The following is a 12,442-nucleotide window of genomic DNA, read 5'->3' as shown; positions in this document are numbered from 1 at the left end:
AATAAAAAAAAAAAAAAAAAAGAAACATACTGGATCACAAAAAATAAAAATAAAAATAAAAATAAAAATGATACTCTCAGCTGGGTGCCAGTGGCTCATACTTATAATCTTAGCTACTCAAGAGTCTAAGATGTAAGGAGTACAGTTTTAAGACAACCCAGGCACAAAATCAATCACCAGCCAAAAGCCATAAGCGGAGGTGTAGCTCAAATGGTAAAGTGCCAGCCTCAAGAGAAAAAGGCAAGCAAGAGTGTGAAGCCTCAGTTTCAATCCCAGTACCAGTATATGTACACACACACACACACACACACACACACACACACAATGCTATTCTTTAACTTTTATTTAAGAGAATAAAAGTGAATATAAACAAGTCATCTGGAGAAAATCCCTTCTAGTATAGGTAAACATGAGAAGATCTAATATTTTATGAGTAAACTCCTCTGTAACATCACTGGACTAAAGGCTTCACCTCTGTATCTTGTTCAATTCCAGTTGTGCAAATAAGAACACTAAGACTCAGATGATGATTCTCTTAAACACCTTTGGAAGCGCTTGAGATGCAAGTAAGCACTCCACTCAGGGAGAGCCAGTAGCTTGCATAAAGGAATTCTGCATATACACGAGGAGGCACACCTTGTGTGTCCTAACCACTGCTGTCTTCCAATATCTCCCCCCACAAATAGATGCTGCCTAGTGGAAACAATTTCTCTTCTTGCAGTTCTGCCACTTACTAGCTTTGAGACTTGCCATTTCAATTTTCTGGCCTCTGATTTTATTGTAAATTAAACTGATGATCTCTAAAAGTCTTTTTAAATGAAGATGAATCCTTCAGTGCCCAGAGAGTTCTAAGCTGGCCACAGAGTTGCAGGGCCATCCTTCCCTCTCAGGCATCACGTTTTCAGTAATTCTTTTTTTAAAATTTTGGTTGGTTGTGGGGCTTGAACTCTGGGCTTGGGCTGTCCCTGTGCTCTTCAGCTCAAGGCGAGCGCTCTACTGCTTGAGTCATAGCACCATTTTCGGTTTTCTAGTGGTTTATTGGAGATAAGAGTCTCACGGACTTTCCTTGCCTGGGCTGGCTTTGAACCGTAATCCTCAGATCTCAGCCTCCTGAGTAGTTAGGATTACAGGCGTGAGCCACCGGCGCCCGGCAAACGTTTTGAGTAATTCTTATGAACACTGTCAAGTGTTGGTGTTTAAAAACAGAGCCTATGCCCCTGTCATCTAAGACTATTGGACAAGAGTGTAGATAAAAAAATAAAATAAAATTTTTAAAAATGCTACAAAAGAATCACAGAAATTTTGGGGGCTGGGAAGGTGGCTCAGTGGTAGAGTAGCTTGTCTTGCATGCATGAGGCCCTGGGTTCGATTCCTCAGCACTACATAAGCAGAAAAACCAGGAAGTGGCACTGTGTATCAGGTGGTAGAGCGCTAGCCTTGAGCTGAAGAGCTGAGGGACAGCGCCCAGGCCCAGAGTTCAGGCCCTACAACAGACCAAAAAAAAGAATCACAGAAATCTAGAGACCCTAGTGGTCCTCTTTAGAGTCTAAGAAACTGAGATTCAGGGAAGACTACAGATTCATGAGCTATGGCTGGGGCTCCCTGCCTTGGGAAATCCATTTATATTCACCAATGGCACCTCCTTTCACTGCAGTATTTAATTTTGGATATGTATAAATAGAACTTGGTGCTCTGTCAAAGCACACCGCCCACCACAGTGTTCTAGTCTTTTTGGGGACATCAACCAAATCTGAGCCTTTGATTCCCTCTAGTGGTCATAGTTAATTCTGCATTTATTTATTTATTCAGTGTATTCAGTAAATGCCTGCTTGTCTTCCTAAGTTGGTACTAGGTTCTCTAGCTCTGTGTGGTATGGAAATACATGGTTTCATTTGAGCATTGTCAGGTTCAAAACAGAAGACAGAACTTTTATAAGGCTGGCTTTTTTTTTTTTTTTTTGGGGGGGGGGGGGGTCCGGTCATGGGGTCTGAACTCTGGGCCTGGGCGCTGTCCCTCAGCTCTTCAGCTCAAGGCTAGTGCCCTACCACTTGAGCCACAGCGCCACTTCCAGCTTTTTTCCTTTTGCTTATGTGGTGCTGAGGAATCGAACCCAGGGCCTCAGGCATGCAAGGCAAGCGCTCTACCACTGAGCCACCTTCCCAGCCCAAGGCTGGCTTCTTAAGACAACAAAAACAGGCACATTAGCTGGGTATCGGTGGCTCACGCCTGTAATCCTAGCTACTCAGGAGGCTGAGATCTGAGGATCATGGTTCTAAGCCAGCCTGGGCAGGAAAGGCCATGAGACTCTTATCTCCAATAAAGCACTCCGAAAACCGGAAGTGGTGCTGTGGCTCAAGTGGTAGGGCACTAGCCTTGAGCTGAAGAGCTGAGGGACAGCGCCCAGGCCCAGAGTTCAAGCCCCACGACCAACAAAACAAAAATAGGCAAATTTTTTCAGCTGTTTTAGAGCTGCCCTATGGGAACTGAAGGAAGATGAGTAATAAAAGAAGTTATTTCTGCTCTAAATCATTTATTAAGTGAAGGATAACTCTTTTACTCCTGTGTCTTGACTTTTGCCTTGGTTTCTTCAATGATAAACAGATACAAAAGTTAGATTCAAATCAATTCAGCAAATATTTACCAAATATCTGCAATGTATTCAAACCTTCCATGTAAAACTAAAAGTAAAACATAGTCTCTTTTGACAAAAATTATTCTGAATAATAAAAGGAAATTGAATGTATCATTTCCATTTCAATTATATGACATAAATTGGTCAAATCTGACTCTAATGTATTGAATTCTTTTTCTGCTCTTGCACTTTTCACTGCATTCGTTACTACAGCATTCAGTGTTTGGTGTATACACCACAAGAGGTGACACAGTACAGAAATGTGGATTATGATGTAAATCTGAGCATATTAGAAACCAAAGAGGGGCAGACCATGAATCACAGAGACTAGTAGAACCATACTGAATTATTATCATTCACTGATATCCCCTTCCCTACGTTCCTATACTATGCTTTTGTTCCTGCCATTTCCCCTTGCCCACATCTTAACATCTTTCCTTGACCTCCATAAGAATTCTATTTTCCAAAGCCCACACCAAAACCCAACTTTTCTCACTTTTTTTTTTTTTTTTCCGGTCAGTCATGGAGCTTGACTCTAGGTCTGGGAGCTGTCCCTGAGCTCTTCAGCTCAAGGCTAGTGCTTTACCAGTTGAGCTACAGTGAAACTTCCCGTTTTCTGTTGGTAAATTGGAGATAAGAATCTCATAGCTTTTCCTGGTTAGGCTGCTGAGTAGCTAGGATTACAGGCGTGAGCTACCGATGCCTGGCTTAGTTTCACTTTTATTTGGTTTTGTTTACTTTTCTGAGTCTCTGTCTCATAATCTTGCCTAGACTGCTCTGGAATTCTGGGCTCAAGCAATCTTCCCATCTCAGCCTCATGAGTAGAGAGGATTTCAAGTATATACTACTGTGCCCACTGAAACATCACCACCCCTTCTCCGTAAAAGCAGGTGTCTTAGGCTAGGCAGGATGAGACACATCTGGAATTCCAGCTATGTAGATGTAAAGATAGGAGGATCAAGATCTGAAGCTGGCCCAGGAAAATGCACCGTGACCTTTTCTGAAGAACAATCTAAAAATCAAAAGGACTAGAGGGTGTAGCTAAGGTGGTAGAACACTTGCCTAGCAAGCTGGAGGCCTTAAGTCAAATCACCAGTCTCAACAAAACCGAAACAAACCAGAACACTCACTTGTTTTCTTTCAGAGCCATAATGTGCTAAACACTATACTACACGATTAACATTCACTATTTCTAATATTCACGAAACCCTTGAAAGCGATAACCTGAACCCTATACTTACCTGCCTATAATTTCTCTTCTGTAAATTTGTATAGTCTTTTGATCATGAATAATATTATTATTGTATTTTTGGGGGGGGGGGGGGTCGGTCCTGGGGCTTGAACTCTGGGCCTGGGCGCTGTCCCTCAGCTCTTCAGTTCAAGGCGAGCACTCTACCACTTGAGCTACAGCGCCACTTCTGGTTTTCTGGTGGTTTATTGGAGATAGGAGTCTCACGGTCTCTCCTGCCCGGGCTGGCTTTGAACCGCGACCCTCAGATCTCAGCCTCCTGAGTAGCTAGGATTACAGGCGTGAGGTACCAGCACCTGGCTGTATTTTCTTAGTCTTCTTTTCATCCTCTTAAATAGGCTACTGATCAGGAACAATTGTTACAGATTGAAAGAAGCTAATTTGCAAAATAAGAAAGCTCACCTGTAGGGTTTTCTACACTTTCAAATGGTTTTGATATTGTAATGTGGAGAACACGAATTGCTCGGCAACTTAGTGCATGGTTTCCATGATCATCATCCTTCTGGAAGCCGTTGACTAGTAAAAGATAGAGAGGTTAAAGATGTGATGACTTTCATTAATGGGGAGCTATTTGTACTTCTAGTGTAAGATTTTTCCAAAACAAGCTGCTCCTTGCTCAAAAGAACACCCACAAAGTATTTGTTGTAATGTTTGTTCCCCAAACTGTTGTCCAGTTTCTACATTGCTCATTAGAGGTTTGCCTCTTCTAGTTTCCTACTATGTTGGAACCTTGGGAACTCACACTGAGATCAAGAGAGTAGCAGAGGAAAAGGTCACCTTGCCCTGTCACCATCAACTGGGACTTCAGGAAAAAGACACCCTGGATATCGAATGGCTGCTCACAGATAATGAAGGGAAACAAAAAGTGGTAAGTATATACTTGGCTTGAGTAACCCACTTTTAAAATTTTGCCCATGAAAAAAATTATCATACATTAGTATTCAAAGAGGGATCTAGTGTGACATTTCCACACATGTATTCCTCTATTCCATTTCCCCTCCTTAAAACAATTTCACTAGATTTCACTGTTTTATTTTCATACATGCAAATAAGCTAGGAAACAAACGAGAAGTCAACCATAGTCACCTCATTCACCCTTTCCTACTCGTAGCCATCTGAGCCTGTTTACTTTTCTGTCATTCTTGAGTACCCCTCCTGCTTGTTCTCTTGCATTTGTTTTCTTCATTTTCCAGTCTTTCTTGTTGGGTTTTTGTTTTTTCATCTGGCTTATGCTTGACTCTATATACAAAACTAGAAAGAAAGGATATTTGGATTGTGAGGATAAGAAAGTCTAAGTTCTTTGATAAACTGGAAGTACTAGAAAGCTATCTACCATTTGCCCAAGGAGGGAATCTTAATTATTAACATCTTTGCCGAGGAAGAGGCCTAAGATCCAGCAACTTGATCCCATAATCCAGTGTGAAGGACCCAAAGCCTAGAACTCTAGCTCTGCTCCCTTTCCTACTTTTGAACTATTACTACCTGTCTAGACCTCACCTTTGCACAAAATCAGAGTTTACAGGTTCCAAAGATTATGTAATATGCCAAACCATGTATGATGCAGACAAACAAGGGTTTGGGGGAAAAAAAACCAAAACACTGCACACAAACATTAAGTAGCCAGCAAAGGAAATAATGCTGGTTGTAGAGTTGGAAAAAAATAAAAAAGGAGCAGGCCCCAAATCCTTATATATTAGAAATGGCAACTACAAGGGCTGGGAATGTGGCTTGGTGGTAGAATGCTTGCCTAGCATGCATGAAGCCCTGGGTTCGATTCCTCAGTATCACTTACACAGAAAAAGTCAGAAGTGGCGCTGTGGCTCAAGTGGTAGAGTGCTATCCCTGAGCAAAAGAAGGCTCAGGGTCAGTGCCCAGGCCAAGTTCAAGCTCCATGACTGGCAAAAAGAAAAAAATGACAACTATGAGCTGGGTACCAATGGTTCATGCCTGTAATCATAGCTACTCAAGAGATGGAGATCTGCTTCAATTGTGATTGAAGCTAGCTGGGGCAGAAAGTCTATGAGACTCTAGTCTGCAATGAACCTCAAGAAGCCAGAAGTAGAGCTGTGACTCAAGTGATAGAGCACCAGTCTTGAACACAAAAGCTTAGGGACTAAGGCCAGCACCGGCCCGGAGTTCAAGCCCCAGAACTGCCAGAAGAGAAGAAGCTACATGTTCTAAAGTACTCCTTCCTGCCTTGTCTTCATACAACAGTGGTTGGTTTCCTCTATTAGAGAAAACTATTATTTCCAGCATAATTATTCTCAGGGTTTTTTGTTTTTATTCAGACTTACATTCTTGTCTAAGGTTTTGTGATTTAGGATGACTAAAATAATGAAACAAAGGGAAACCTAACTTATGAGAAGTACCAGTAAGTCACATTAGTGAGAAGATGGGAATCTGATTCATTTTTAAAATTCCAAATTGTGTCCTGTTTAGTTTTTTTTTTTTTTTGGGTGGGGGTCTGGACGTGGGGCCTGAACTCTGGGCCTGGGCGCTGTCCCTCAGCTCTTCAGCTCAAGGCTAGCACTCTACCACTTGAGCCACAGCACCACTTCCGGCTTTTTTTCTTTTTGCTTATATGGTGCTAGGAATCGAACCCAGGGCCTCATGCATGCAAGGCAAGTGCTCTGCCATTGAGTCACCTTCCCAGCCCCTCCTGTTTAGTTTTAGAGACACATTTATAAGGTCTCTTTGGTTTGTCTTGACCCCTTCTAGTCATAGAGGAAAAAACCTTTGAACAGTGTGTGACATGTCTCTTCATAAAATTAGGCCTTGCTATGAGTTTGAGGTCACTTGCAGTCCTCTGAACCCATTTTGCCTTTATGACTAAGTAAACACTGAAGTATTTCCTACAATGTACTAAACAATTTTCTTGTAAACATAGATGCTCTTCAACTTAGAATGAAGTTACATTTCCATAAACCTATGGTAAAATAGACATATCGTAAGTTGAAAATGTATTTAATGGCCCTAATATCAAAGTTGCGCCTCACCTAACTGAAATAGGCTCAGATCATGTATATTAGCCTCTAGTTTGGCAAAATCATCTACCATGATATTTATTACATAATAAAGCATTGACTGTTTAATGTAAAAAACTATTTTGTGGCTTAAAGTCTTCAAATTGTTGGTAGAACTTTACTTCTTTTCCTGCTAAAAAATGAAAATCTCTCCTTTGCTCTGATCAGTCAGTTTCCATTGCTAATTTTATAAAATGGTTTATTCTGGGGAAAGCTAAGATTTTCACAAAAAACTAAAGTTCAAGATCATTGTTTAGAGTTTAAAAAAACTAAAGTTCAAGATCATTGTTTGGAGTTTAACGTGCTTAAAGAGTATCACCTTGTTATTTTGATACTCCTTATCGTTTTGTTCTAGTAGTGCATCTGTTCTCTGTAGAGCAAGGTCACCTTAACCTGAATGTGTTTATTCCAACTTGTTGGACAATCTTAGACATGATATTCTCAGTTCAGAATAAGTAAATAAGAGCCCATGTTCTTATGATAAAATCCAAAAGTGACTATGATAGACTTTCCTTTCACCATACTTGAGTCAGGTTCCTGAGTTCTTTCCGTGGATGCCTAAAAGTAGACAATACCAAACTCTATGTATCCCTAACTTTTGCCCATGTTCACATGTACAGATTTTTTTTTTTTGGGTCCGGTCATGGGGCTTGAACTCTAGGCCTGGGCACTGTCCCTCAAGGGCTAGCGCTCTACCCCTTGAGCCACAGCGCCACTTCTGGCTTTTTTTTCTTTTTGCTTATGTGGTGCTGAGGAATCGAACCCAGGGCTTCAGGCATGCAAGGCAAGCGCTCTACCATTGAGCCACCTTCCCAGCCCAACATGTACAATTTTTTTAATTCATTTATTTATTCATTTATTTTTTGTCATGGCCTGGGTACTGACCCTGAACTCTTTTGCTCAAGGATAGCTCTCTACCACGTTGAGCTACAGCTCCACTTCCAGTTTTCTGATGGTTAATTGGGTATCAGACTTTCCTTCCCAGACTGGCTTTGAATGCTATCCTCAGACCTCAGCTTTCTGAGTAGCCAGGATTACAGGCAGAAGTCACCAGCACCTTCCTTACATATACAAATTTAATGCCTTTTACATCTTAACTAAGCACTTACCAGGCACTGTGGTATGACTTTTGCAGTTTGAGCAAATTTTTCATGATTTTCTTTTTCCTTCTTCAAAACTTCAGACAAAATATTTGGTTTTTGGCAAACTGGATGTGGTAATATATACCTATAATCCCAGAGTTTGGGAGACTGAAGCAGGAGGATCGAAAGTTTGACACACATTCCTTCCCCCTCAAAAAGTATTTGTCTTCCCAGAGATTTTAGCAATCTCAGCATATGATTTTTGTTTTATTAAGTCAAAAACTTTTACCGTCTCACTGAAAGAAGCACTTTATTCTTTCTCTCTCTCTCTCTCTCTCTCTCTCTGGTACTGGAGTTTGAACTCAGGCCTCACATTTTAGCTGGTATTCTAACCCTCGAGCGACATCTCCAGCCCAGATTTTTGCTTGTTGATTAGACATGAAGTTTCAAAGATTTTTCTGCCTGGGCTGGCTTCAAATCTCACTTCTCCAGATCTCAGCCTCCTGGGTAGCTAGGATTATAGACATGAGACAGTAGTGCCTGGCTATCGCTTCTTTTTAGCATATCCAAATTGCCAGGGTCACTACACCTATGCTTTGGGGTAAAATAAAAGCTATTTAAACATAAGCACATAAAACTTCAACAATTGATGAAATGACTACTGAGTAAGTAGTAGGTGAGTCGTCTGCACAGTAGGGAAAGGCTGAATGATTCTGTGCCAAGCAGGATAGAACAGAATTTTAGAGACAATCACAATGCTTGGCATGGTGGCCAAGTTCAAACTTATGAAGTGTTTACTTCTGGACTTTCTTTTTTTCTTTTTTTCTTTATTTTAATCGGCGAGCATTCTGCTGCTTGAGCCATAGCACCACTTCCGGTTTTCTAGCGGCTTATTGGAGATAAGAGTCTCACGAACTTTCCTGCCCCAGCTGGCTTTGAACCGCGATCCTCAGATCTCAGCCTCCTGAGTAGCTAGGATTACAGGCGTGAGCCATCAGGCCCCGGCTACTTCTGGACTTTTTACTTAATATTTGATTAATAGCTGGTAATAAAACCTCAGAAAGGAAAATTATCTATTTAAGAGGAATTACAATATCAAGGAAGAACCATGGGCTGAATAGTTACAGCAGAGGAGAGCAGGTCAAGGACAGTTTCCTGATGGAAAGCACAGCTGGTCTAAGACTGTTTTGTTTGCTTTTTTTTTTTTTTTAATTTTATTTTATTTGTGAACATACTGTACAGAGGGGTTACAATTACATGGGCAGAATAATGCGTACATTTCTTACCAAGCATTGCAGCCTCCTCCTTTGTTTACCCTTCACATCCCTTCCCAGCCTCCCCCCTCCCCCCCCAATCCCAATCCTTCTCCTCCCCCCCGCACCGACGTTGTAAAGCTCGTTTTGGACATGACAACAACTTGTACTTCTCATTGTTGCAACAGGTCCACCTGTATTCTTAAACGACTTGTTTTTCCCCATCTCCTCCACATTTGCTTTTGAGACAAGGTCTCCTCAAGTAGCCAAAACTGACCTAGAACTCATCTTTCTGCCTCAGCCTCCTAAGAACTGGAATTACAGTCATGTACTACCTCAGCCAGCTTTGATCTAAGTCTTGATACAAAAGCCTTCCCTGAGTGTAGACACAAAGGCTGGAAAATTTTGAGAAGTCATAAGCTAGTGTAAGTGCAATACAAAATGTGAGCCTGTGGGGGCTATAGGATCAGAACCCAGGAAGGCCTACTGTGCCATACATGTTATTGAACTTAGAATTGCCTGTACGATGTCAATGAAGGCTTTCAAGAGTATATCTTAGGTCCTGACACTGGCATATTGATTTTAGGGAGCCTTAACTAAAAGCAAACGCAATTTCATACAATACAATAGCTTAAATAATAGCCATAGGTAGTTTGGAATCTGAAGGAGATTACAAAAAAATAGTAAAGTTGGTAAGACTTTATAACTGCCAGCGTGTTGGTAACACAGTGTTGGGGTGGGGGGTGACAGAAAAGACAGGAAGGGTTGGAATACATGGGGTGCTAAAAGTAGGCTAACCAATGACGCAGATCCCAAGTTTAGCTCCCCATTTCAATCTGAGAAGAAATATTTTCTTTGCCTTTGTCTAGGTTTCTCAGAGCAGGCACAGAACATCTGGGGGTGGGTAGGCAGTCTCAGGAACATTTGAATTTCAGCCCAAAAGTGATAGCATAGCCTACTAGAACTCAGAAGCTTTTTTTTTTTCTAATTCGAAGGATGGAAAAACAACTAAGTTTCAAAGTAAGAGTGACTACATCATTCAAAGTCCATCAGGTAATAAACTGAAGGGATGGGATGGGTTGTGAGGGACAGAGAATGATGAGAGGGTGATGTCAATTACGGTGTGTTGTACTTACAAACTGACTTGTTGAAGGGTAGCCCCTTTTCCCCATCTGACTTATTCTTACTAATCTACAGTAAAGCCAGCAAAGAAGAAAAAGCAAACAATGAAATCCTCAGCATCAGACCTGCATTTTAACCATGACCCTGTCTTGGTCTGTCCTGTAGGTGATTACCTATTCCAGTCGTCATGTCTACAATAACCTAACTGAGGAACAGAATGGCCGAGTAGCCTTTGCTTCTAATTTCCTGGCAGGAGATGCTTCATTGCAGATTGAGCCTCTGAAGCCCAGTGATGAGGGCCAGTACACCTGTAAGGTGAAGAATTCAGGACGCTACGTGTGGAACTATGTCATCTTAAAAGTCCTAGGTAAGATAGGGCCAAGGGAGCTGCCTATATCTTGCTTTTTGTTTTTTTGAGACAGGGTCTCACTATGTAGAGTCCATGCGTCCATAATGAGATCCTCCTGCCTCAGTTTCCTGGGTGCTGCAGTTTTAGGTGCACACCACACAGTTTACATGCCTACATCTTTTTTTTTTTTTTGTCGGTCATGGAGCTTGAACTCTGGGCCTGGGCGCTATCCCTCAACTCTTCAGCTAAAGGCTAGCACTCTACTAGCTACTGCGCCACTTCCGGTTTTCTGAAGTTAAGTCTTATGGCCTTTCCTGTCCAGGCTGGCTTTAAACTGCAATCCTCAGATCCCAGCCTCCTGAGTAGCTAGGATTATAGGTGTCAGCCAACAGTGCCTGGTCATGCCTGCATCTCCATAAGGTATCTGCAGAGATATTACATTTAGAGGTCATTTAGTCCAATTCCTAGCAAAGGAACATAATATTCTGTATTTTGACATAATGAAAAAAGAAAATATAATTACAACTCTCCATGTTAGCTCATTACCAAATTTAAATACCTTATATTTAAAGAGATGGGGGTGTAGCTCACTGGTAGAGCACTTGTCTAACTTATTATTATAACTTACTATTGATGCTAGGAATCTAACCTATTGCCTTAAACATGCTAAGAGGTGCTATGCCACTGAGCTCCATTCCCAGCCTCTTCTACAATCTCTGAGACATTACTGAAATTCATCTCTATCTTTTTTTCCTTTGTGCTGGTCCTAGAACTTGAATTCAGGGCCTGTCCCTGAGCTTTTTTACCCAAGGATAGCACTCTACCAGTTGAGCCAAAGCTCCACTTGCAGCTTTTTTTATAGTTAATTGAAGAGAAGAGTCTCACCAACTTTTTTGCTCAGGCTGGTTTTGAAGCATGATCCTCAGATCTCAGCCTCCTGAGTAACTAGTATTACAGGCGTGAGCCACCAGCACCTGGCCATTTCTGCCTTTTGACATCAAGAACCACTGAGTTATACCTAATCAGTTCCAAATTAATGATCTTCTAATCCTATTTAAGTATCAGTGAAACCATGCTTTCCTAAATTCCAAATAAGTAAGTTCCTATTTTTTGAGAAGTGATATGGGAGTTTCTGAGGCTACACCTGAAAATTACACATCCACTAGTAGCAGCTAGAATTGTGTGAGTGCAGGGGACAGAGTGAGTGGAATCCTGACTCAAAAATGGACCATAAGGGGTGGGAATGTGGCTTAGTGGTAGAGTACTTGCCTTAGCATGCATAAAGCCCTGGGTTCAATTCCTCAATACCACATAAACAGAAAAAGTGAGAAGTGATGTTGTGGCTCAAGTGGTACAGTGCTACCCTTGAGCAAAAGACACTCAGGGACAGTGCAAGGGATGACTGGAGAAATAACTCAGTAAGACGTACTTTTTCCATTCAATGTGATATTTGGGGAATTTCTGAATCTGCAGTGAGACCATCCAAGCCCAAGTGTGAACTGGAAGGAGAGCTGACAGAGGGAAGTGACCTGACTCTGCAGTGTGAGTCATCCTCTGGCACAAAGCCCATTGTGTATTACTGGCAGAGAGTCCGGGAGAAAGAAGGAGAGGATGAACATTTGCCTCCTAAATCTAGGATTGGTAAGTCATCTTCCTACCACTCTACTGGGCCAATGAGACATATGGTATCCATGAACTCTACACTGGGTGGGCTGCAGTAGCTCACTTTGAA

General features: G+C 41.7%; 1 protein-coding gene across 1 annotated transcript in view; it reads left to right on the top strand.

The window, feature by feature from the left end:
- Window positions 1-12,442, top strand: part of LOC122110296 (CXADR like membrane protein) — a 71,633-nt gene that overhangs the window by 51,806 nt on the left and 7,385 nt on the right. The window contains exons 2-4 of the mRNA XM_042682826.1: window positions 4,592-4,749; window positions 10,527-10,728; window positions 12,184-12,351. Of these exons, the coding sequence (XP_042538760.1) occupies window positions 4,592-4,749; window positions 10,527-10,728; window positions 12,184-12,351 (528 nt within the window). The remainder of the gene's footprint in view (window positions 1-4,591; window positions 4,750-10,526; window positions 10,729-12,183; window positions 12,352-12,442) is intronic.

Source organism: Dipodomys spectabilis, unplaced genomic scaffold (assembly GCF_019054845.1).
Source record: "Dipodomys spectabilis isolate Male_0828 unplaced genomic scaffold, ASM1905484v1 ptg000076l, whole genome shotgun sequence".
In the NCBI taxonomy this organism is placed as follows: Eukaryota; Metazoa; Chordata; class Mammalia; order Rodentia; family Heteromyidae; genus Dipodomys; species Dipodomys spectabilis.
This window is presented reverse-complemented; position numbering and strand designations above follow the sequence as displayed.